This window comes from Tetrao urogallus, assembly GCF_951394365.1.
Source record: "Tetrao urogallus genome assembly, chromosome: 2".
Classification (NCBI taxonomy): Eukaryota; Metazoa; Chordata; class Aves; order Galliformes; family Phasianidae; genus Tetrao; species Tetrao urogallus.
The window spans coordinates 36,964,859-36,992,135 of NC_136814.1; the positions used below are offsets into that span (position 1 = coordinate 36,964,859).

Sequence of the window (27,277 nt, forward strand, 5' to 3'; positions counted from 1 at the left end):
AGCCCAACTCCCTCAGCCTGTCCTCATAGGGGAGGTGCTCCAGCCCCCTGATCATCTTAGTCGCCCTCCTCTGGACCCTTTCCAAAATGCTCCATGTCTTTCTTGTACCGAGGGCTCCACACCTGGACACAGTACTCCAGATGGGGCCTCACAAGAGCCGAGTAGAGAGGGACAATCATCTCCCTGTCCCTGCTGACCACCCCTCTCCTGATGGAGCCCAGGATCCCATTTGCCTTTCGAGCTGCCAGAGTGCACTGCTGGCTCATATTAAGTCTCTCGTCCATCAGGACCCCCAGGTCCTTCTCTGCCGAGCTGCTCTCAAGGACCACTCCTCCCAGCCTGTACGGGTGCCTGGGGTTCTTCCGGCCCAAATGCAAAACCTTGCACTTTGCCATGTTGAACCTCATTAGGTTCACCCGAGCCCAGCTTTCCAGCCTGTCGAGGTCCCTCTGAACGGCATCCCTTCCTTCCACCGTATCAACCGCACCACTCAGCTTGGTGTCGTCAGCAAACTTGCTGAGGGTGCACTCAATTCCCTCATCGATGTCATTGATAAAGATGTTAAAGAGCACCGGTCCCAAGACAGACCCTTGGGGGACACCACTTGTTACCGGCCTCCACCTGGACATAGAGCCATTGACCACCACCCTCTGTCTGCGGCCTTTCAACCAATTGCTTATCCATATTTCTCTACAGAGTTCAGCTACGAACAGGACAACTCTCCATAGAACCGGAGACACTGCAATTTCACATTCTTCTGTTTCATCAGCATCTAATATAATCACAGTGTATGCTGAAAAATCAGGACAAACTGGGAGCAAAAATGGAATCCGTCCATTGACTATCAAGTTCTATGGCTTCCTATATTGGGTCAGCTACCACCAAGAAGGTCACTTAAGGAGCATCCAGGGCTTAAAAGGAAACAATGTACGCTTTACGCATGTGCATTCTTAAAGTTGGAGCTTTTAGCAATTTCTGTTTTAGAAACAAATTCTTTATGAACCTGGAGAAGCATTTGGCTTTGGAGTGCTAAAACTTAACGTTACTAAAAGGCACAATCTCTGCACCTATGGAATCATATTGCACTTCCACAGAAGGCAGGTACAATGCTGAGTGATTACTAAGAAAAAACAAAATGTGTTTTTAAAAGGCTGCCCAGGGAGGTTGTGGAGTCTCCTTCTCTGGAGATGTTCAAGACCTGCCTGGATGCCTACTTGTGTGACCTGGTGTAGGGAACCTGCTTTGGCAGGGGGGTTGGACTCGATGATCTCTGGAGGTCCTTTCCAACCCCTACAATTCTGTGATTCTGTGAAATAGTTTGCTTTCCTAACTGCTATTAGCAATACAAAACCCTGTACTTAACCTGCAGAAATTCCAAGACATTTATGTGAAACTATTTGGATAAAAGGATTGCACACAAAGAATTGCAGTACTGGACTCAGTGTATCATGATTTCTCCACACAGTGTCATTCTGCTTTTAATACTGGTACAAGGTAGACTTGCTTCCTTACAAATGAAACCCCTTTCTGAAATTATTTCTGGAGCTATACAACCCAGAGCACCTATCTTCCTAAGAAATGGCCAATTAATAACAGAAAGCAGTAGGAACGAGTAATAAGAGGCTGGTACTTTGTTAGAACGGAGTGCACCATTTCCCTCCCTCACATTCCTACATTCACTTCTGGTTGTCATAGATCCTTCTCCATAAGAAATGTCACCTCACTGAAAAACCTCAAGAGATAAAAAGAGATGGACTCTTTGTGTGCTGTGAGATTTTAACTCCAAGGCTTCTAGTTCAAGGAAATAATTTTCCAGTCTGAGAAAAACAATCAGAACACTCCACAACTGATTATTTCCATAGAACATCACAAAAAAAGCAGGATCCAGGCTGGAATGCACTGTACACACTGCAGATAGAGCCATATTCCTCATAATAACTATTTCAGAGCCTGTAAATCCCAGATTCTACAGCACTGAATATTCCTGGTGGCATCCAGCCTCTCCTGCCAACACTTTTCTGCTTTACATTTCTTTTTCACTCATTCAAGCATGGCCATTTCTCTCCTGTTCCTGGTTTGAGGAATGTAGCTGTTTGCTTCCACAAGATTATCTGTCTTTTCATTCACAGGCAGACTTTTTCCAAGAAAAGGTTTCTGATAAGACACTGATTTAGATTCCATCCACAGAAGACCACACAGACTTCAGAGTGAATCCAGGACGTTGACTGTAACTCTATTTATAGACACTGAAATCAGGCTGAACACAAGGTCAATCTCTCTTTCAGGCCGCAATCAACATCTCTAATCTGTTCAACATTATTAAGTTCCACCAACACAAGTAAAAGAAGCGTTTTGTCTGCAATACACAGTTCTGGTAGCACCTTCCAAAGAATTTGCTACAGTTGTTGCTTTATTTACTTATTCATTCCTTTGACATACAAGGACAACAGGAGCTGTATTATCAGTGAAATAAGGTAATGCAGATAAGTCCTTAAGGTCATGCTAAAAATGAAATCTAACTGGAAAGTCAACTTCTACTCCAGAGAAACTTTCCTGAAGTCATCACTCATGCACAGTGCTCAGTGTCATCAAGATTTGTATCCACAGAGCGCAATAGCAAGCTAAATAAATACTCCAACTCTTCTTTATTCTATTCCATCACAAAAGATCATCACACACTCACAGAATAGCTGATGTTGGAAATCACTCAGTCCAACCCCCTGTCTTCAGCCAGGGTCATCTTAGATCACATAACACAGGATCATACCCAGATGGCCTTAGAATACCTCCAGAGAAGGAACCTCCACAACTTCTCTGTCACTCTCACAGTAATTAAGTTTCTTCATCATTTTCAGGTGGAACTTCCTGTGTTTTAGTTTAGGCCTGCTGTCTTTTGTTGCTGGGCACCACCGAAGAGTGTGGTCCCATACTCTTGACACTTAAGATATTTGAATACATTGGTAAGATCATCTCTCAGTGTTTTTGTCTCCAGCTCTCTCAGCCTTCCCTCTTAACAGAGATGTTCCAGTCCCCTAATCATCTTCATAGCCCGCCACTGGCATATATTTTGTGCTGTGGAGCCCAAAACGGGACACAGCACTGCAGATGTGGCCTCACCAGGGCTGGGAAGAGAAGGAGAATCACCTCCCTCAACCCGCTGGCAACACTTTTCCTAATGCACACCACAATACCACTGGCCTTCATGGTGCTGACACCTACAATAAAACTCTTCTGCATCAACAAGGTGATGATATCAGGACCATAAAGCAAGCTGGAATATAAACGCTCCTCTATAATAATATCAGTAAGGTCAGGAACATGTTTTCAGTTCTTTCTTTACATACATTAGTGCAATAGCATCAAAGACACGCACAAACATCTGGAGGAAACATGAGATACCAATGTGGAGTCAGCTAAGTCCTTTACAACACAACCGTCCTGAAGACGGAATCACACCTGTTCATAATTCTTCAGATCTTTTCTCTGTCCTGAAGATTTAAAACTTCTTTAAAAAAAAAAAAAAAAAAAAATTGATGTCAAAGTTTAAAGAAGTACACTCCTATAATAAATTATTTATAACAACAGTTGTCTAAAAATAAAATGTATCAGTAAACAACTTTTACTGCCTGCTACTTATGGCACAGTGATGTTTCCATTTAGTAGGAGTATAAACTTCATCGCGGGTGTCTGCATGGAACCTCCTAAGTCAAGAAAGCTTTCTCTTTATGAGCTTACAGTTGTTTCTAGACTTTCTTCAAAAGCGCCCCTTTCCTTTCTTAGGCTTGTCAGGTATTCTCTTAAGCTCAACACTGTCAGAACATTCATTGGTCTCCGTTCTGTCCTTCTTTTCGCATACCGTGATACAATGGTACTCTGTACCATCATAACTTTTTTTCTTGCATTAATAAGAGGGAAAAGAAAAAGCACTGTTTAACACACAGTTCACTAAGCAATCCTGGGAGTTCAAACATGCTGTGAACAACACAGCATATCTTCATTTTAAGTAGAGTTGTCCTAGGTTTCCTAAGTTAAGGGGAATCGCAATTTTCCATGTTCCTTCAAAAAATATTGAGATAAAGACTGGAGAGACTAAAAGAACTGCAGAATCTGTTGAATGTTTTCTTTTTTAGAAAGTTGAGAAATTTAACAGAGAGAAGAGATACCAGATTTTAAGTTTTTCTCTATGAGCTATAGCATGATTTTTAATTCCATTCCAGTACAGCATAGCTGTGATTGAAACAGGGCTAATGACTAGTCTAACATACCATAAAATGAACTACAACTATCTTTTGGTTACAAATAATCATTTTTGTCCTCTTTTTAGCCAGCAGGAAAACTGAAGTCTAAGGAGGTAAACTGACCCTGATTAAGGTAAAAGAGTCAAGAAGAATATCGCAGCACCTCCAGACTCTGCTTTCTGATTTCTACATAGTACTGAAGAAGCAAATGGCCACTGTCACAGATCTTTCAATTGCTATTTAAACATACACGGTCAATCAAACCGTACTGGGAAAAGCAGCAAAATTCAGAAGTTTCTAATCTATCATTTCTTTCTACATGTTTAAAAGACACCAAGGCTGTAGTTCTCTAGTTCCTGCTGAAGACAGCATGTGTGTCCCAAACATAACAAAGACAAACCGACCTGTTGTTCTGTCTTTGTTTAAAGCTGCCGTTTGAAGTTTCTGACTATATGATCCTGTTTAAGTTCCTACCAGTAGCAGCTAACACAGCAGCCAAATTGCTGTACTTTCTTGATTTGACACAAGCCAAATATTACCCTAACCAAAGCACTTAAATTGGTGTTCATCTTCAAAGAGTCACAGCTAAGCCACTACCGAGACTCCCTTCATACAACATACTTTATATTTATTCCGACACCTGCAGCCACCAAGGAGACTGGATAACAGCAGACCATAATACTCTGTGAACCATGGTTATAATTAGGCGTCACAGCCATTGTAATCCTATGGACGTCATCATGTGTTACCAGCATCTGTTGACAGATCTCATACCAGGCATATCACTGAAATGGCAAGTCTGGAGAGGGCAGCCCACAATAGAAACAATGGTATTTATTTCTGGTTTGTTCCAAGACTGTCTAATAGAAAATATATGCTGCCAACTGCCAGGGCTCCACTGAGATCATTTTTCTATATTATATTACCAGTTTGAACAAAGATTTGTGCCCATGTATCTGCAATCTTTTCCTAATAAATAAGGAAAGTGAGAATGCACTTTCTGCAACCATCTTAGTGCTATTTAGAATACAGAAGCCCTGAAATTGTAAAAAGTTTCAGACCCTTTATGTGAAATTACTTACTTTTCTTGTCATAATAAATTCAGACTCTTTTCCAAGGCAAGGAATGAGGATCACCCTCTTAAATTTTATTTTAATGTGATATCATTTAAATATTAAAAACAAGTACTGGGAATATACAACACGAAGTAGCAAAGGTACTATCTCTCTACATTGTGGAAGTAAGCTTTCATCTGTGAATGTAGAAACCAAGTTTTCTGCTGAAGCATTATTACTTTGGAGGAATGGGAACAAAAAATTTGCTGTGGTGCCTCATATCAACTGTTCTCAGTTCTTCTGGAATAGTCCAGAGATTTACTGCAAACATAAGAGAGCCTACAGAACCCAAATCCTTTTTATTACTTATTTGTATTCTAGGAAAATTGCAGTAGAGTGATGCTTGCCTAGTAACCAGCCCATTATTTCTTTATTTTGAAAACACAGGATTCCATGAAATGCAGGGCAATTGAATCTTTATCAGATGTAACCACAGCCTGTTACAGCTGAGCAGTTTCTAATCATTAACATTGAAATCACTGTCATTCTCACTGCAAAACATAAAAGAATATTTCACCATATAAAGAGCATCAAACTAAAATGAGCGCCACTGTTGCATAGAATTGGTTAGGAGTTGCAGCTGCTGAACTTCTCACACTATCCTTGTACAACAGGATCTATCAATGCAGGAAAGTGAGCAAAATCATGTAAAACTCACAGTAAGCAGAAAGCTACAAGTGAAAACAAGAGGAAAATATCAGCTCTACCAATTGCTATGGAAAAGCAAACACATCAGCCCTAGCAGTTCTAATGGCTCTTAGTTTGATAGTCATATAGAAGCCATGACTATAACAGCAGGTCAGACACTGACTTCAGATAAAGTGCTTGCAACTCTTTTTTCTTGATTTGACACAGGCTAAAAATTATCCTAATCAAACTTCCTGGAGTTCCCCACCTGTAGTAAAAACCATATACAGCCCTATAGTTTAATGTTCCTTTCTCCTCTCTCCTTTTTTCCTTCCAGTAACCAGTAGATAACCTTGTAATCCTAGATCTGTCAGCTGCAATTTCAACATCACTTTCAACATTAGGAAGTAACAAATCCTTTGCAATATTTCTCATCCCTCCCTTCTTTAGGTTGCTTAAAACTCAGTGTTCTGAAATCAGATATTTCTTCTCTCATATTTTAAAGGCATCATAGGAGCAGCAACTACTAAAGTACTGAACTGCTAACAAGGCTGTTGGTAGGGTTGCAACTACTAAGAAGTCACAGAATCATTACAGTTGGAAAAGATCACAAGGATCATCCAGTCCAAACGCCAACCCGTCCCCACCATGCCCACTGACTATGTTCTTCAGTGCCATATTCACACAGTTCTTTAATGAACAAGAGCCTACAACCTATGCCTATGTTCAAAAATTGAGTATAGGCAGTACTTGGTGACACAATTGCTTTCCTAAACCTAGAAGGTGAGGAATGTTTCCTCTTCAATACCATATTCCAAGGAGTTTACAGACTTGTTTTTTCACCCAGACACAGAATGGTACATGGGAATTTAACTCATTCAATAGTTTTCCAAACCTATGCTAAATATATTTCAAGGCAACATCATCTTTCTAAAATTATTCAGTCCATCTTGAGAGTAAATTCTACTAAAACTCAGAAATACTGCATGTAAATTTTGATGGGTTTTCAGCACAGTTTTGAACCACTTCATGCAATGCCCAGGTGATAACTGTGATGTACTGCTTTAGAGAAGCCATCAGGCACATACAACATTTCAGAAACTACTTTGTGAAAGGAAGACCTATGAAGTGAATTTAAAAAAAACAAACAAACAACAAAACAAAACACTGGAATCGCTATTAACAACACACAAATGTAGAGCTACTGACAGAACATTCCTAGTAAAATATAAAAACACACTCCTGACTCTCATTAATTACTACCATCTTACATAGATGAATACAAAAAGCGAGTGCCTTTCCCTTAAAATACTGCATAATATGTACCTTATATCTACATCCTCTTCTAAAATAAGAACACTTTACTGCATAGCCCCAGCAATTCCAGATGCAGCACGGCTACAAGGCCAGAATTCCACAAAGAAGCACATACACAGACACACATTACTTTATTTCCAGACCTTCCTTTGCTGTTTCTCCCATGCTGGGTCCAGGAGCAGGTCCCTGTCCCATTCTTCCTCTTGGGTCATGTACTCATCTTCTTCATAGTTGTAGGTGTACTGCATGTTTGTTTCTATCTGGTTCATGCTGTTCATTCTACCCAGGGATCAGCTTCAACCGCTTTGCCTATTAACAGTTAAATATGTATATATATTTAAGCTCAGTATGGTTGCTGATGGGTTGAAGATAGCAACGTGTGTATTTTTTTTTTTCTTTCCCAAGGAGACAGGATGTTAATATCGATGAGCTGCCCGAGAGCGGAGGCTTTATCTGTCAGGTAGTGGCGGATGGCTGGTGATCCTCCTTCCCCCTCTCGCTCTCCCTCTGTCTCACCCGCTCTCTCTGCTGCTGCTGCAGGTCCTTGCGGCCGACCCTCCGGAGAAGCCCAGCGCCGCTCATTGCGGCCGCTTATTATCCCCGCCGGGCCGTCACGTGGCTGCCGGCGGCTGCCCAGCGCCGCTCCGAGAGGCGGCCGCAGGAGCCCGCGCTTGCACCGCCCCCCCTCCCCGGGGCAGACGCCCAGAGGCGCCCAGCAGCGCCGCTGGTTCGCGCTGGGGCCGGGGAACCCACCGCCGTGCTGCTGCTGTCCGGAGCACGGACTGTCACGGCAAGAGGGGGAGGCTGACCAGTGGGATTCGCCTCCCGTAAGCAGTCTGACAAAAACACACTGCCTAATCATCTGCCTTTCTAATTATTATTATTATTATTTTTAAATCTACTGTCACGTACTGCTGCTCAAGACTCATGTATGACTTGCTGATGTCGTACAACATTATTTATCATCAACCTGAAGTCTGTGGCCAGCCGCTTTTCAGATTAAAGCTCAGCAGAGCCAGCGCAGAAAGGGACGCCCAGAAGATAAAACACAGCAGAGATTGGGTGTGGAGTTAGAGCAGAAGTATGCAAGCACAACTTAGAAGACCAATGCACACCTTTTCATCTAGGAAAGACGCTCCTTGCATCCCAAATGTAGACACCAAAAAGAGCACAAAAACATCTGTGGAACCATTAACTTCAAAAATTTGTGACAGCAACCAATTATCTGTGTTTTCCACAGGGTAAAATCTGAGAAGACAGCACTGAGATCAAACATACTGGCAAGCTTATTTCCTCTTCCTCTCCTTTCCCTTCCTCCCCTGGTGACAACTGAATGTTTCTTTGGTACTGGCAAGTTCACTACATTGCATCCTGCACCATCAGCCAAGGTCATCCCTTCCAGAAGTGTCTGTGCTGGATATAGTTTGAATCTTACTTACAAAGAAAAAAAGCTCACCAAAGCTGAGCTTTTAGAAGCCCTGAAAGACAAAGCCAGATACAAGAGGAGAAGTATGTTCAGTAAAGGCAACCAGAGATGTCTAAACCAATACAAATAAGTAACAGCTAGACAGCATACGTCTTGCACTTTGTTTTACTATGTAAAGCTCTGCTTCCTGCCAAGTTGCCTTCTATCCTGTAAGCCCATGCAATATAGATGATCATACATACACATATACACAGCTAACAACTACCCATCAGCTCAAAAAACTTGACAGATGCAGCACAAAGGTTGCGAATTTGAATTCAGAAGAAGACTGCAACACAACTGTTTCATGACATCAACTCAAGCTTAACTTCCTAAGTTTGGTGTACTTACCATGCAATAAGCAGTTTAAAAATAAAACTCAGGGTCAGAAATGCATGCTTTTCACCTGCTCAATATAAATATTCTCAGATTTGCTATAGTATTTCCCTCTAAAATGAAGCAACTGTTGATGAATGCTGAGTGCAGGCTTTTGTTTACATGCAGATGATTTACCTCTTAGGAAACTCTCAGCCCACGTCTAATAGTGATTATAAGCAGAATGTTCACATATATATATATATACACACACACACACACACACACACACACATTCTGCCTATGCTGATGTAATTTGTACAGCCTATGGATGAGATCTGTGCTTTGTGAGGCATGCTCCTATTGCCTAAAGGACTGTTAAAGCCTCTGAAGTGAGCAAAACCATTCCTTTTTATTCACTGTGCACAGCACAGGAGAAACTTCTGGAGGAAAAGTAAGAATTTAAAAAAAAAAAAAAAAAAGAAGTAATGGAAGAATACATACTATAATGTTTCAGCCCAGAGCTGTCTCCTGTGCTGACAAGACCTGTGACCTTTTAATGCGTTAGCGCATTAGAGGTGAGCCTTTCCTTGGCGCTCTTTTGTCTGAGAATCAAAGTAGATGATATCAAATGGTTCTGCACCACTTCCCTGTGCAGTACTGGTGAGCCCTGCAGTCACTGATGGCTTCGTACAAAGAGGAACCACAGTTCATCTTCTGGTTCTCATCATTTAACATGGGCTGGAGTGCCTGTGTCATGAAATACAAATGGAGATATGATGACAATGAGTATCCCATCATCTGTGGATTAGCACTAGACTTCTGGATATCAAAGGGAAATCTATCCTTAATTCCTAGAATTCTGGAAGAGGGATACATGTATATTAATAACTGAATTTTTCTCAGAATACTGCTAGCCACTGCTGCAAAGGTATGACCTATTTTCTTGTTTACTCTGTACTTAGGTAACTGCATCACTTTAATAACAAAACCAACAAAAGATCATCATCGTATGAAGCAACTGACACCTAGAACCACAAAATCTCTCAGGTAGTCTGAGAGCACAAAAAGTTCAAGATCATACATTTTATGTAAGGGAGAAATATTCAAAATCCACATCAGGAGGTTACGTTAATATGATCTCAATGGAAAAAAAATATATATTTCAGAGTTTTTGTTGTAGAAAATCATCAAACCATAGAATGGCTTGGGTCGGAAGGGACTTCAAAGATCATCTAGCTCCAAGCCCTTGCTATGGACAGGGTTGCATAATTAATTTTTTTTTCTCCTTTCTGAAAGTTTCTAGTATTAAATGGGGAGGTTGGTGACCCTGCCTTTGGCGGGAGGGGTTGGAGATCCATGATCCTTTATGTTCCTTCCAACCCAGGCCATTCTGTGATGCTGTGTGAAAACATCAAAAGAAGGAGCTTCAGCTTTAACGATATGCATTTTTAGATAGACGAGCTTGAAACAGGCAGCTAAATGCAATATTCTGATTTTAAAAGAACAACCTACTTCAATGGAATCTGGCCTGTCTTAGGTTCTCTAAATAACTACTTACTACCCTTTAATCAGACAACATGAGTAGGCAGAGAAGATATTTATAGACAGAGCATTAGGAGGAGTATCTGGTATTTTGTTTACTACTTTAATTTAATTTCATAAATGAACTGTGCAGATGGTAATGAGAAGCATATGAATGAAGGTCCACTGTGGAAAGAGAGCCAAAATGGAATTATGAGGCCAAATTCAAAGTGGAAAGGGAGTTGCCCATTCCAGATCACCTAGAGAAAGGAAAGCTGAGCCCAGCAGAGTAGTACAAATTAAGCAGACATGGACAGGCAGTAATGCTCTCAGTCAGCTTATCCCTACATACGGGTAGGTTAAGACTACCTCCACTAAAGCTGGCAGAGTTGCGCAGCTAGAAACTGCATGTCTCCAAGGAAAAAGAAAACAGAAATAAGCAAGAAAAAAGGAACGCGGTGACCCACATAAGCATCTTAAACTGCCATGGCAAGACATTTTGAGATCCAGATAGATTTGAGGTACAAATAACACAGACATGGTAAGATAAAAAGGAATATTCATGTTTTTCAAAGAGATTAATATAAATAAGATGGCTCTAGGTGATCAGCAATGGAGACAGCAGTGCTGAACTGTCAACTATTCTTACTTTTTGTTTCACATACAGTAGTAGCTCACATCAACATCAATTTTCATAAGGTCTTACCCCAGAGAACACCAGGGCCATAAGGTATGATTTGTGCTTTCCATGTATGAGGAGCACAAAGCCAGAGCTTTCCAAACAGGAGCAACGGGTCTGTGGGAACTCACTCAGTATTTCTTATCACAGCTCCAACTTAGCAAAGCAAAAGTCTCCTGGCACAAGTTGCATTAAGCTCCTTGAGAATCCAAGGGCTTTTCTAACTAATCAAAGCATGGCTTTCACCACCTGTGTCGGCCTTTCACACTTTTTTTAATGAAAAAGAAATCGTTTCACAGTTTATTTTTAACTTCCATTTGCTCCACCAAAGCTGTCAGAAAATTCTTTCAAGAAATCGCTGTCCTGTATCCCCAGAGTTCATCAGACTTTCAATCCCTTTGGCCTATTTCTTATTCTTCCCTCTCACAAACTCTCAGAAGATAAAACCTCAACTTTTAAATAAAAACTTCAAAAATGCTGAAAATTTCAACAATGTTTCTCCACATCATTCTTCTATTTGAACCGAGCGAGCTTTAGAAACAAGCCAGATTTCTCTGCCTAAATAATCATCTGCAGAACTATCAGCTCATGTGAAAGTGATCACCATTAGTTGCCAGTTTTAATGTTTCTCTGCAAAAAACACGATAACCCACACCTGCCAAAATTATCTCACACATGCCACAGGATGGTAAAAGACCTTATGAGTGCTCCATAATTCAGAAGTAGTTATGTAATTATCTATCTAGAGACACAGCCTATTTCTCTGTTAAAAAAAAAAAACACAACCCCATTAGGATGACTTTCCAAAAGAGGCAACAATGAAAAAATAAAAAATAAAATCAGAGTGCTCTCCTACATAATCTGCTAATAGAAGCTTAAATGGATTGTAAAGCACTGTTGTTTTCAAAGCACGTCATATCTATTTTTTAAGATGTCCTTTTACATACAGCAAGTGAAAAGAACATCTGCAGAAGAAGGAAAGAGCAAAGAGAAGCATATATGTGGGAACCAAACTTCTGATTCTGCCTGAGCTCAGTCAGAGCAGCACTGTGGACACAGAATGTAGCCCTGCCACACCTAGCACCAAAAGAGACAGGCTTTCACTCTGAAAAATCGTTCCCCTACTCATGCATGGTAATATTAATTATACAGAAGCTAAGCGTGCACTATATATTTCTTTTCTAACTATTGGAAACACAAATGGAGAAAGAACTGAAAAAATGCATTGCTGACTTCAAAAGATCTCAAAGTGCTTCGCCATCTATATATAGGAACAACTTACTCTGCCCCTGAAATGCAGCCGTGGATAAAGAGTAGCAAGAAACATTTATAGGAAGGACAGATACTACTAAAGCACAAGGGCTTCAGGAGTATGGAGAAAATGCTGACTGTACTGGGACCACTGACTGCTGCCAAGTCTTTGTGTGGAAGGAAAGTCACGAGGCTGACACACTGTGTGATCTACCCCAGTTTAAAATGTTCTACATAACGTTGAGCAAATCACTTCCAGTAATTTTTTCCCCAAAAGCTAAGACTTGGCCCTTCAGCCTGATCCCACCAACTGAAAAAGAAACAAGCTTGATGTGCTGCACTTTCCCATCTCTAAAACAGTCAGTGATGCTCACTTTGGTTCTTCATGTCTACCTTAATCACAAATTCTTTGGAGCAGAGGCTTTCTATCTCAAAAAGCCCTGATGAGCCTACCAAACAAGTCCAATTGCCGTGTGCTTCATCTACCTCATCTCCATTTTTGTCTCAGAGGTCTGTGTTTAGCCTGCACCCAAATATGCCTGAGGGGAAGCTAGTATGTCAGGCTTCATCAGGCATTCAGGGTCCCTTACACACTGGAGAGGATGTCCCTAGAGTTACATTTCCAGTCTTGTAGTCGGTGCAGCAGATAGTTCTGGCTCCCAGAAATTCTACAAGACAAATATCAGTAGGAACATTCAAAATCTGGCCTCTGTCAGTAGTATGTGAGACATAATAATCACAGACTCCAAAGTCAGCGTTGAAAGATAAGGCACAGCAGAGGACAAATCCTCTAGTGACGACTACTGCCAGGCAGCACTACATAAAATCATACCTTTCAGGGATGAGGAGAACCCTCATTAAGCCTTAACCCTTATCTTCTCTATTAAATATTCCACACACACACAAAACCCATGATACCTGAACTGCCTTATCTTTTGAGCCTCTGTTGTGTAATGGATCCTGTATGGACAGGTGCAACTCAAAAAAGCAGACTAGATAATGAGCAAAAAAAAAAAAAAAACCCACAAGCTTTCATAGATATTTTGCATAGATTAAAAAACGTAACATCAAACAAAAAACTGGGAAATATGGTAATTTATTTGCAGTGCTGCAAGTCAGTCTGTTAGCAGATGGAATTTGTAGAGCAATACGCAGACGGTTACCACGTAATATTCAGGGTGACAGGTGGGGAAACTACAAATAGTGCTGGCATAGGATTGGAAAAAATGGTGAGGCAGAGCCAGGATTTTAAAAATGGCTCAGTGATGAGAATATTAGAGCAGGTCTAGGAGGGTAGCACGGCCTATTGCAAACCTCCAGAAAAACCATCATGTTCTCAGAATCCTGCCTGCATTCCTATTTTACATTGGCTTAGCCTCAGAACACAAAGATACTAAGCAAGGGAGAAATCAGGAGACTTGGGCTATGCAGCTCACTACAGAGTTTGCACTTCATTAATATTATCAGCATTAAAAAATCCCTTAGTGAGCCAACCTTTGACCCATAACTGATTTGAGAATTATTTTTTTTAAAGCATGACATTATTCAGCATTAGTTTTAATCACAGTGGGGAAAAAAAGAACTTGGATGTACATGTGAGATAAGGGATAGACACACAACATGCCTTTATTTATCTAGAAAGAAAGGAAGGCTGTCAACGAAGTCAGAGTTTCCAGACAACAACTATCATGGAGGCACAGAGGAGACCTGGCAGGTTTTAAATGGTTGAGGTATGAAGTAGAGATGATGGTCACAGGATATGGGCACTCGATATCAGACACTGCTGTGCTCTAATCTCAGCATTGGTACAGATTCACCAAATGACCTCAGACAAGTTGCAGTAACTGTGCCCTCATTTCTCCTTCCAGATACATCAGTGCAATTTCACTCACATCAGTGAAATCACGCACACCAGACGACAATGTGTTTGAATGAATTGCTAGTTGGTAAAAATGAATACTAACTCCTTACTGCACAAACATGGGGCAAATTCAAGTTCTGTATAAGGCAGCATCGAGTTCAACATGAATTACTGCCAAACATGGGTAACGTGTTTTAAGTGATGCAGGAAGAACACAAGTTTTCCTTTTCCAGAATCTGTCCTTACATCCAGCCCAACAAAGCTTTACTCTGGCTCTTCGCATTCAGAAGAAAGCTTGTCTTGCAGAACAAATGCACAGATTCAAGTATACCTTGGACTCCTCTAGGGAAGACCACTGAGTTATGAATGAGCATCTGCAACACCAAGGCACTCTTTCATTCATTCCCCATGGCTCAACAATCCCCATTATATGCATCACCCTTGTGATCTTAATGATTTTTTAAGCCATCTGCTCTGTAACTGATTATAAATTCATTATAAATTGAGAAAATAATTACAAATAAATCCTGAATTGGAAGAAAGCTGAGACAACATCTTAAGGAAAGCAGAAAATATTTCCAGTGCAGCTTAATATTAATATAAGCACTGCAGATTCTACTCAAGAAGCTCAAGCAGTTTCTCTGCAGAGAACTCTCTTCAAGCACTGGCATACACAAAACACACAGAATGCCAGAGAATAAGAAATGCATTGGAGAAAGTACCGAGAAAAAGCTTATGTAACTAAATTATTAGCCGTTACCAAGTTTATTTCCACTTCTCAAGTCATGAAAAGCAGCACTGAGTCTTTACATCAACTCAAGACAAAAGGGTCACTATTTAAACCCTAAAACCATGGTACCTCTAGCCAATCAACAGATTGAGAGATCTGAGCTTATCAGTAACACTCAGTTGCATGCTCTTGATACTCAAAACAAAAGCAGTATTTGCCTGCCAGAAATTCCCAAAGCGCATAATATCATCAACAGTTTCCAAGGCACAAGGAATGCAAATACAAAACCCAAAGATTTTTAAAACTATATGAAACGCAAAGCAAGTTTGGGGGCATTTCTGTAATTGCAGATACTTATATATTTTTTTCCAATAATTTCTAGATATTCTAATATTAATTTCTCTCACATATACGTAAATACGCATACATATATTTAAAAAAAAAATGTTCAATTGTTGCCAGTGTTCACAGCGGCCCTGTGTTAGGCATGTAATTCATTCCTGCACAAAGATGCATAAAATAAACAAAGCTTACAAAGTGGATAACTAAATATATACATTAAGGAAGGTATGTCATCCAGAGATACCTAGCCAGGCTTGAAATGTGGGAGCACATAAACCTAACAAGGTTCAACAAGGCTAAGCGCAAGATGTTGCACTTGGTTTGGGGCAATCCCAGATATATGTACAGACTGGGAGGAGAACTCCTGGAGAGCAGCCCTAGAGAGAACAACCTGAGGGGACCCAATGGACAAAATGCTGGACATGAGCCAGCAGCATGCACTTGCTGCCAAGAAGCCCAGCAATATCCTGGGCTGCATCAGAAGAGGGGTGGCCAGCACAGAGAGGGATGTGATTGCCCCTCTGCTCTGTCCTTGTGAGACCTCACCTGGAGTACTGCATCCAGGCTTGGAGTTCCAGCACAGTAAACGTATGGAGATGATCAGAGCACCTGTCCCAGGGTGGGAGGGCAGCTGGGCCTTTTCAGCTTGAAGAAGAGAAGGCTCCAGGGAGACCTCACTGCAGTCCTCCAGTACTTGAGGGGACCTTATTAACAGGAAGGAGACCGACTTTTTACACAATCTGACAGTGATAGGACAAGGGGGAATGGCTTTAATCTGTGCGAGGGAAGACTTAGGCTAGATGTTAGGAGGAAAATTTTAACTCAGAGGGTGCTGAGGCACTGGCATAGGTTACTCAGAGAAGCTGTGGGTGCCCCATCCCGGGAGGCATTCAAGACCAGGTTGCATGGGGTCTTGAGCAGCCTGAGCTGGTGGGTGGCAGCCCTGCCCATGACAGAGGTTTTGGAACTAGATGATCTTCAAGGTCCCTTTAAAACCAAGCCATCCTGTGATTCTACAATGTAGAATACTGAATATAATCAAGCAGCAAAAACAACACGTATGCTTTCTGCCCTCTGCTACTGAACATGGATCCTACTGTTTTCAGATATTATCATGTAAAGTTGCAAGCTCATTCTAGATTAAACAATATGTTCATCAGATATGGAAACGGTGTGTAGGCTGGAAGTGACTGGGGCAAATGAAGGAGTGAAAGTGGCAATGGCTTCAACAGCTGGCCTGGGGAAAGGCTGAAATTTCTATTTAATGTGTCTGGGTAATAATTAAACTGTTTCTTCTTCAGGGAAAAAGACATGATTCATCTCAGCGTATAAAAAAAATTAAAAATGAAATCACACAACCAAAAAAACAGCAACTGGCTGGGCTGGCAAGTAAATAGAGATTTGAACAGCTGCAGGTCAGGAATGGCTTGTTGCACCGTACAAGATCTGCTGTTATTCCAACACTTGCCACTTGTTTAAATAACAGGGGCAATTGAGAGTGGTAACAGCAAGACAGTATTCTGCAGTAAGAAAAGCATGCTGCATTCAAAAGCAGGTTTCTTAGTAATCACTTTTACCTTCTCCCAACCTTCCATTTCTTTTCTATAATTCATAGCCCTGCTACATGTCTGGTACACAACAGTCTCCTTGTTGCTTACTACATCCAAGACCCAAACGGCCACACTGCCACACTCTGATTTCCAAGTTCTCCCAATGCATTAAACAACAGAATTCAGAACTATTACATTGCAGATATAAAACATCTTCTCCCTCAGTAGTACCTGGCACATATTTTTTTTGTAGCAGTAGGTAGCTAACATACAAAAACATAACATTTTTTTTCAGCCTGATAAATGTAAAATCCTGACAGTGAACTATCATAATCACAGCAACCACGAGATATCTCCTGTTTTGTCTGACAACAATTGTGCAGTCATGAAAATCCAACTTTCTAGCTGATTTTTACAACAATACACACAACACACATCAAAAACACCACGATTTGTCAGCAGCTCAGCAATGAAAGAACAGCTTCTTTCCTTCAATTTTTAAAAACTCTACTCTCCCTGATGTTTTTGAGACAGGGTAGACCTATCTCAGCTAAATAAATTTGGAAACGCAGAGGTGGCCCTTGCCTACTGCTTTCAAACCTACGTCTTCTTTGTGTGTGCCTAGGTGAAGCACTTCTAGAGCAAACATGCTAAAGCCTCCTCTACAATAATTTTGATTAGAAGCCTTTAGTTGGTAGTACCATATCACAAAGCTGTTAACATAGTAAAATCCCCAAAATAGCTTCTCTCTGCCCATCCAGAGGGTTTCTATTTATTTTTAGATCTGGAATGCAGCTACACATGAGAATTTATGGCTGGGGGAAGCTGCAGTACATTTTCCAAGAAAAGACAAGGAAACATGATACCGCCTGCCACAGTGGTCAGTAAGTCGATGATACGCCTGATATCATGCCTAGCAAGCAAATTTCTCCCAGCCGTTCAAGTCCAACTGAAGAATTTTCACTTCAATCCTGTTCCAGCAACAAGAACCTCAACCAAAACTGAATCGCACTTGGTTGTTTCTGCCTCCAGTTACATCAGCTGCACAATTGCACAACTCCACTGACATCACAACAGTTACTCCTGAGTTTTACAAGTATTAAAAAAAAAAAAACTAAGCCTATAGCGGAAAAGATGGAGTAAGCAAATCTTAACTCTCTAGTTTGATATATTCGCATTCATACATAATACAGTGACTCCAATCTCCTTGCTCCTAATGAAGGCCAAGGGATTAGGAGCCTCAAGGCCTTACCAACGTACATGCTGCTGAAGGTCACTGTCTGATCATTTCACAATGCAGTCCAAATGCAAAGAGCAACTGCTACGTCATTACAGAAGGCAGAAAGAGAACAACAAACGGATAACATCAAGCATGTAAACAATGTTTTGCAAAGCTGAATTTATACTTATATATATTATTTCTTCTGCGTGCTAAATTATTGCCACATAGGGCAGCTTTATCATTTGTTATTTCTGACATTGGCATACAGTTTCTCAACAATATTTGGAATAATTCTGTACACTCAGTGCTGGAATTGTTATATTTGGCATAATTTTTTTACAACTGCTCACGTCAAAAATATTCCAGGCTTCTCCTGGACTGTAACTACACACATTCTCTTTCTGGCTTTCATTTCAAAGTGCAAACACTGCAGCCTGAAATACTGAATACAAACTGGTAGGGGACAATGTTTTGTGTTGTTTTTTTGTTTTTTGTTTTTCTGTTTGTTTGTTTGTTTGTTCTTTTAAATGTTAGGAGCATGTTTTTAACCTGAGGATAACCAAACCTTACATGAGAGGCTGAAGGAAGCTCTGGAATTTCCATCCTCAAGGTGCACCAAACACAAGCAGACGAGCTTTGAGCAACATGCTGCAAACTGGCCTCGTCTCGGGGATAATGACTTCTCCAGCACTCTTCCAACCCATACTACTTCATGGTTCTGCAGCTGGAATCTCATCCACAGCAGCTGCAGTAGCTTTTAAGTTTCTTTTCTCAGAATTCTTAGACTTTCCCCAGTATGAATCACTTCAGACATGCAGAGACCCTGATGTGGGACAACAGAAGCACTGCGTGCCCTAACTGGTGATACATGCCAGCCCTGACTAGCAGATCTCTAAGGGGTTGTGGTCGGCTCAGCAGAACAGCAGCAGCACCCCACGACAAGAAGACTTCGTCAAGACCTCTCACTCACTCGCACTTAGTCTTCGCACCTTCTCCCACAGCCTGACCCACCTATGGCCCCAGCCCCCCCCCCCCCACGCACCCGCACACGCAGGCCACCAACGGCCGTCAACAGCAGCAAATGGCCGCCACCACCACGCACCCTCCCCCAACCAAACAAGCGGCTGCCCCCCGCGCATGCTCTGTGCAGCCCACGCCCACGCGCCGGGAACAGGAGGGGAAAGGGGCGTGGTCTCGCAACAGGGGGCGGAGCTTCCTGTGCCGCTGGAGCGGCTGTTTCCGGGTTAGCGGCGCGCGCAGCGCACGTGGGGAGCGGCGCGGTGCGCGGCCCGGTGGGTACCGAGGTTGAGTGAGGGGGGGAATCGGGCTGCGTCACCGCCTGCTGCTGCCCCTCTCGCGCTTCTCCTGGTCTGGCTCCGGTTAGCTCCCACCTGGGTGCGCCTTTAAGTGGCAGCTGGCAGCGAGGCCTCGGCCGCAGTGGAAGGGGGCGAAAGGAAGGGGGTGGGGTGTCCGTGTCCGTGTCCCTAAGGCCGCTGCGGTCACAAGCCGCTCATGGTGGGACTCGGGTGAGGGTGGGCTTCAGGAGCTACTTCGTGGGAGAGAAGTGTGGGATGCTGGCTTTATCTGTGGGTTTCTTCGTGCAGGGTTTCCTTTGAGGTGTGTGTCCTCGAAAGGTGAAGCTATGACGTCCCTCGCGGAGCAGCTGAAGCGGCTCGCCCTTCCCCAGAGCGATCCCAGCCTCCTGAACCGCTCTGAGGCAGCCTCGCTGCTGTTCGATTGCAAGGAAGCCGCTGCTATTGACAGGGACACGTTTTTTGCTATTGGTAAGTTTGGCTCTTCACGTGTCAGGGATTCTAAAAATCATCTAAAAAACAGCTGGAGAAGATTAAATAGTACAGGTGAACTTGATTCAAAAGAGGCCAAAACAGGAATTCAGTGCAATATGGCCTAGTGAGCATCACTCCAATCAGTGTGTTCCAATCATGGAACAGGCTGTGTTGAAGCACGTTTCTGGACACGTGGAAAGTAAGGTAATTGGGAACAGTCAGCATGGATTTGTTGTGTGTAAATCATGCTTCTGGAGAGGGTTGTATTCTTCCTAAGAACCTTGGTTCTATGAGCAGAAGCCCCTTGGCATGTCCTTCCATCAATACAAAAAGTACATAAAACTTTTAGACAGTGTCCAGAGGAGGGTTGTGACAGTAGATGGCAAAGTGTGTGAGGAGCAGCTGAAGTTCCTGGTTTTTTCAGCCCAGTGAAGTGGAGACTGGGGAGGAGGAGGCCTGATGGCAGTTGCAGCTGAGCTCTGCTCTGTGTGACAGCGGCAGGGCCTGAGGGAACGGCATGGAGCTGTGACAGGGGAGGGGCTGTGGGGTTGGGGACAGGTGCTGCACCACAGGGCGGTGGGCACGGAACGGGCTGCACGGGGCTGTGGGCACGGCCCCGAGTGCTGGTGCTCAGGGAGCCTCTGGACTTCACTCTCAGACTTAGGGTTTGGATTTTGGGTGGTCTTGTGTGGAACTTGGAGTTGGGTCTCTTCTAATCTAGGATATTCTATGATTCTCTGCATGCCTGCTGTGGATGCCTGCTGAGATAGTGTTAACTGTAGGGTTGCAGCAAGGAGGGAGCAGCACATGTTGTATGTTTTGAGGGTTTTTTTGTTTTTTGGACTGTCTTCCATAACATTTTTGTGTCAATGCTATGATGTTTCATTCAATTCAGATGATGGACAGATGGATAAAAAACTAGTTGGAATCTCAGATGCAGTTGTAGTTAACAGGAGTTTCACAATCTCTGATATGATACTAGGCCTCTGGTCTGTGTTTGACCATCCTCAAGTTAAATAAATAAATATATCCATATTTTAACTTGGAATTTCCTGTGTTCCAGGTTACATCTTTCTATCCCATCCAAATTTCTTTACCAGGAGGCTTGTTAGGCACATGAACAAGCTCCCTAGAGAAGTGGTCAATGCTCTGTGCCCATCTGTGTTTTTAAGGCATTTGGATAATGTTCTAAATGGTGTTTTAACTTTGAGTTAGCACCAAAGTAGTCAGATAGTTGGACTCAATGATCTTTGTACACCCCTTCCAACTGGAATTGTTCTATCTTTCCATTGTACATCTCTGTGAAGAGTCTGGCTCCATCTTCTTGATAACCTATGCTACTCCATTAAGGAGTTGCAGACAGTAGTAAGATAGTAAGATTTCCTTTTGGTGATGTCTTTGCAAGGCTGAGCAAACACAGTTCTTGTCATTTGCTTTGCACGTCATTTTTCAGACTCAGACATCTTAGTGGTCCTTTACTGGGCTTGTATATGGTTGTCAACATTTTGCTCATTTGCTCAACATTGTAGCTACTCCTCCAGATGCAGTGTCACAAAAGTGAAATGGAAGGGGAAGTTCAGCTCCCATAGAGCATTGGCTACACTCTTGCACACACAGCCCAGGATGCTGTGGGCCTCCACTGTTTGTCGAGTACACTACCAAATGAAAATTTTCTTCGTCAGGAAGTACCTCAAGTGTAGCAAAAGTTTTGGTCTTATTATTTGATTTGCCTTGTTTTGTATACACCACCATAGTAAAGAGGTTGGATACAATAGTGTGATGAGGGACTGTGGTTACAGATGTTGCATTTAAACCATTCTTCCATTGTTTTTCCACAGGATGCACTGGCTTAGAGGAGTTGATGGTGATCGATCCTTCCTTTGAAGTATTCCAGTCCAGCTTGTTTAGTTCCATGTCCAAAGGCTTGGAACGCAGTGTTCAGACTAAATCAGTAAATCAGCAGCTCAATGAGAATATTTCATTGTTCCTGATTCACCTGTCCCCTTACTTTATGCTGAAGCCTGCGCAGAAGTGCCTGGAATGGCTCATTCACAGGTAACCCACTCAAAACCCTACGTGTCAGTAGATCAGATTTTCAGAAATGTAAGATTTTTTTTTCTCATAAGAATAATTTTGAATAATTATAACTTAGTTTTCTGGAAGTACAAGTTGAAATGTTATTTGTATTTATATATATAAAAATATATATACATTTGAGTTTAGTCTGTGTGGAGCCAGATATTATTCATTGCCAGTTAGATTTGTGTCACTTGATAAATTTCTGTAGAAGTTTTGATACACCATGATAACCTGTATAAAATGTAATTACTTATTTGTCTGGCAATCAACCAAATTGCACAACTCTAATCCTCTTATAGAGGACCTGGAGAGATGTTTATGTAAAATACTTCGAGATAACGAGCTGTGTAACATAGCAAATTTTCAGTTTAAACTGTGAACTGTGGATGATATTATATGTATTGTATTATAACAAGAAGTCATCTTATTTCAGGGTTATTTAAGAAGGTGTGAAGAAAAAGTGAGCCAAGTACTTTTATGAGGTGTTGTCCTTATTTATATAAATTGACCTATCAAGTTGCAAAGTGTAATGTCTCGTATCATGAAAGAGTGGGTAGTTGCTGTTGGCATAAGCTTGAATCACAATTAAATGTATGTACATATATAGTGCTGAAATTTGTGCTATATTATTGTAACTTGACTTAATACTAATATTAATACAGAAGAAACTAAGGGACTTAATATCATCATATGAAGTACTTTCTTTAATGTCTTCCTACATGTATGGACTGTGTGTCTTTTGGGTTCTTGACTGTAGGCAGATCGGATGCTTGAGCCAGTGTGACAGTTTCCTCTGGTCTTGCATAAAAGCAAGTAACCAGATGTTCTGAGAAGTACATGGCTGGGCCTTTGTTTTGGACTTCCAGTTATTTTTTAACTGTTTATGTATGTGTTTGTTTCTATCTTAGATTTCACATCCACCTCTACAATCAAGATAGTTTGATTGGTTGTGTTCTGCCATATCACGAGACCAAACTATTTGTGAGAGTTATTCAGCTTTTAAACATAAAAAGCCCAACTCATAAATGGCACTGGCTGGATCCAATAAGGGTAAAGTACTTAACAGATGTGTGGTGGGAGAAGTGTGAAGAACTTAATTCATAATATGCTGACTCATTTCTAGATTTAAGAATATGGTCCGCCTGATCATATATTAGTTGTAGGACTGTACTGAAAGATTTAATTGTAGGAATGGAGCCTGAATGCCTACTTGTTTGTTGCTTTTCTTTAAGTGCAGTTACAGAACGCTTCAATCATAATTACTTTTTCTTTGACAAAGTTCAAGAATGCTTTTAATGTGTAGGTATTTGCAACTGCTAGGAAGGTATGCAGTTACTAAAATATGTGTTTATTTGAATATATACTCTACGTAATGGTGAATTTGTAATGATGATATACGTGTAGTGTATAATTCATAGTCTCTCTTAAGGTAGATATAAAAAAAAATCCAGGGATGTGCAATTTAAGTGATGTTAACTCATCTATAGGATTAATTTAATAGGGTTATATTCATTATTTACTTTGGGCATTTCACTTTACCTTGGAGTGTTCTAACTTTATTTTTTTCACTCTGGGAAGAAACCTGGTGTCCCTCTGGCAAGAGGTACTCTGATTACACACTGCTACAAAGACCTGGATTTCATGGATTTCATCTGCAGACTGGTGGCAAAATCTGTGAAGGTTGTTCCTTTATTCTAGAGCAATACTTGTGTGTTGTCACTTGATTTTTTCCATCTTCATGTTAGTATTATGATGTTTATTAACATTTGGTGTATCGAATATTTTAAAAAAACTCATTTGCAATATGAAAAATTATCATTGTCTTTATAGATTACACTTTATAGAAATTCTTATGAGGAATTGGCTGAGAATCAGTCATTCGTGGCAGCATCTTGGCTGTCCAGTTCACAGTCATGAGCACTACACAAACTAAATGGTCTAGGTTACCTTTTTATGATCAAGTGTAATAGCTGAAGAAAAGCATCCGTATCTTTCTGCCTTCTCTGCAACAGGGAGCAGTTCCCTCTGGCCAAGTTTACTGCTAGGGAGAGATGATGCCTTCAGTTGTTACATCAGGAGCTGTTAGAATTTATGTGCTGAAGCTCTGAGATCTTGGGCATTTTTGGGAAGCTGTATGCGTCTTTCCACTTTTCTTGGTGTCTCAATAACTAATTCTTCTATGGTCCAGGTCTTTTCAGAATATGCTAGCAACTCTGCTCAGCTGAGAGTTTTTCTTGCATTTTATGCCTCCACCATTGTATCGGCTCTTGGAGCTGCAGAGAAGATAACAGACCGTATAGTCTCCATGCTTCTCCCCTACATCCAGAAGGTACCCAAAGTTTTGTTTTCCTTTCTGTGTGATGAAGTGTACTGTTTACTGCTAATTTTTCTGCTGCTAACATTCAAGATGGTTTGAAACATTAGGTAGGTGAAGTTCCTAGTCTAATCATGCTTTCTCACAGCCCGGATAAGCACTTCTAAGGACTCTTATGTATCTCTCTTCCTTTATGTTTGGACCCTGCACAACACCTTTTTTGTCTTGAAAGTTATGTTTATAGTTACTTAAAACACATGGAGAAAAAGGTAGTATAGTTCCATAGATGTAAGGATGGAAAGAAATTGTACATTAATGTACTTTTTTTAAACAAATGTGCATGTCAGACATAATACATCTTCGTTTTTCTCTTTTTCAAGGGCTTGAAGTCCTCTGTACAGGATTATAGGGCTGCAACATATATGATAATATGCCAGATGACAGTAAAAGTGACAGTGGATTCCTCCTTGGTGCATTCCTTGATGTTACAGATAAGCAAGACATTATCTAAAGTGCCCTCATTAGCCAGGGAAGGGATTGCTTGCCTGAACCTACTTCTGCAAACTCAGAAAGGAGACGGTCTTGGGAAAAAGTAAGTCTACATCAATTGAAATTCTCCATTTAAGAGCTGAGGTAGCACTTCAGCTTTTCATCTTACTCATTAAAGGGATGCTTCCATGTCAGAGATGTGAGTAGTTGATGTGTGCAAAGGTTTGGAGGTGTATTTGGTTCTTCAAAAATGCTTATGGTCACTACAGCTGAAGAGTCTTAGTGGTCCAAGTCCGTCATTGTTTGGTCTCTCTCCTGACACTTCCAGAATTGCTGTTAGTGTGCAAAATTTAAGCCTGCCAGTAAGGTTTTCATTAAAGTGGGAATCGTGGAAGTGATGGTAGCATAATAACGTCAGCACAAGTTTGGGGTTATTTAAAGAAAAAAGAAATCCTGTCCGTTCTGTGGAAGGTATTTGCTTCACATGCAAGGGCTGCTCTGAAAGTGAAACCCTTACAATCTTTTCAGCATTTATTTACAAAGATGCTGTTACTTGATTCTAAGAACCGAATCCTCAGGAGTGGTCTGAAGGTTATGGCAAGCCAGATAACCATGCATTTGTTTCCTCCCATCTCCCATTCTGTTGTGCAGGCCATTTAATTATCTCTGCAAGAACCCAGAACTGGTGACACTTTTGCAAGGCCTTTCAGAAGGCTATGATATCTCTCCTCTTCTGCGTTACTTGTTGCCTCACTTTATCTGCAGCATTGTGAAAAGTGATGCAGGTAAGTTAGCACGTGTATTTACAGTTCTCTGAGTCTCACAAACAGATAAATAGCTGTTCTCAATGTTGTAGCTACATTATTTTCCTTTTGTTTCTGCTTCTAAAACTGCACCAGTGCATGTGAAGGTGTTGCTGAGCTTGTATGTGTGGGTGTTGCCTGTTTTTCTGTAAGACCTGGAAAAACAGGTTGAATGAACAGGTTGAAACAGCTTAAATGTTGATTTTTCAGTATTCAGCAGTAACTTAATTTTGATGTTCTGAATTTCTGACTGTCAGAGGTAGTGTAGTGTCACAAAATCTGTGTTTTGAATCCTCTGCATAGGTCGTTTTTAGATAGATTACAAGTGCTCTGTATGTAATTCAAATGATGGAGTTGTTTGTTTGCCCAGTAAATTAAATGTGCCTGGAAGTGTTCCTGGACAATGAAGCTGATTAGTGTGCTGTAGCCTGTGTCTGTACTAGTAAGTCTACTTGTTTTGTTAACTGTTGTAACTGCCAAATAGTGTTTGGAAGGGCTTTTTAGTTGAAAAGCACTAAACTTTAGTTCATGACAGGGAAGGCTTGAACAAGTTGATGGCATCGATTACGGTAACAGAGCTGAAATGCTCCATAGCATACCTGAGCTTATTGGTAGCAACAGAGCCGTTGGCATTTGAGTGAAATTGGTGGAAAGCATTGCTAGTAGCTCACAGAGAGTTAGTGCAAGTAATCAGTGGACGTTGTGGTTTTAAATTGTGTGCTTGGTTCACCAGGTGATATTGCCTATACAAGTGATTTGTTTTAGTCAGTATGAGAAGATTGCATTCAAACTGTTGTTCATCATCAATGATTACTCATTGTTCTTAGAGGACCAAGAAGATTCTGAGGACAGAGAAGATCATATTTATATCAAACATCTTGAAGGTATTCTTCAGAGTATACCACTGGAAAAGGATTTGGATCACCTTTTGGCTTCGTAAGTTAACTTAGATTGATTTTTTTATTTTTATTTTTTTCCCTGGAGTACTACAGTCATTTCTGGTTTAATAACAACTCTCTTTTAGAGTCATGCTTTTCTACTTGCACATTTAACTCCAAGCTTAGATTTCGAAACTGATAATCTGAATGATAATTGGATAATAGTAATCCAAACGATCCATGTTTTTACCATGCTTTTAGCATTTGTGGGAATATAGAACGGAGTGAAACTTTAGTCCAGGAGCAAATCTGTACTTCCAGTATGTAATGCATATTAATTGTTACCTGTTTAACACCGTGTTTTTAGTGAAAACTGCCATGTCTTGAAAATAATGACTTCTTCTTTTATTTGTTATTTTAGCAAGTTTCTTGAAGAGTTTGTCTCCTATGGTACCGAGATTGAATCTAATCCCACCAAAATGGCTACAATCAGTCAAAAGCTGCTTCCCCTTATCAGACTTCTTGAGAGAAAGTAAGTTCAGTTTTCCTATGGCAGACCTACAGGCTGTAGACTGGTGATGTCAACTACAATCTTAGCTTACTGGGTGTTGTAAACACTATATTCTTGCCTAAAAAAATGTGGTAAAAACAACAGACACTTGATCATTGTCTAAATTTTATTTTACTGATC

The 27,277-nt window shown here is 41.1% G+C and overlaps 2 protein-coding genes across 11 annotated transcripts in view; one reads left to right on the forward strand and one right to left on the reverse strand.

The window, feature by feature from the left end:
- Positions 1-7,852, reverse strand: part of ACTN2 (actinin alpha 2) — a 63,686-nt gene extending 55,834 nt beyond the window's left edge. For all 10 annotated transcript variants that reach the window (XM_079550437.1, XM_079550434.1, XM_079550435.1 and 7 more), the window contains exon 1: positions 7,441-7,852. In XM_079550437.1, coding sequence (XP_079406563.1) covers positions 7,441-7,575 — 135 coding nt within the window. In that variant the 5' untranslated portion in view covers positions 7,576-7,852. The remainder of the gene's footprint in view (positions 1-7,440) is intronic.
- A 12,026-nt stretch (positions 7,853-19,878) lies between these two features.
- Positions 19,879-27,277, forward strand: part of HEATR1 (HEAT repeat containing 1) — a gene marked incomplete at both ends in the record, with an annotated part of 33,467 nt that continues 26,068 nt past the window's right edge. The window contains 9 exons of the mRNA XM_079532568.1: positions 19,879-20,020; positions 21,862-22,078; positions 23,011-23,152; positions 23,681-23,782; positions 24,291-24,431; positions 24,797-25,008; positions 25,557-25,690; positions 26,536-26,644; positions 27,008-27,118. Coding sequence (XP_079388694.1) covers positions 19,879-20,020; positions 21,862-22,078; positions 23,011-23,152; positions 23,681-23,782; positions 24,291-24,431; positions 24,797-25,008; positions 25,557-25,690; positions 26,536-26,644; positions 27,008-27,118 — 1,310 coding nt within the window. The remainder of the gene's footprint in view (positions 20,021-21,861; positions 22,079-23,010; positions 23,153-23,680; positions 23,783-24,290; positions 24,432-24,796; positions 25,009-25,556; positions 25,691-26,535; positions 26,645-27,007; positions 27,119-27,277) is intronic.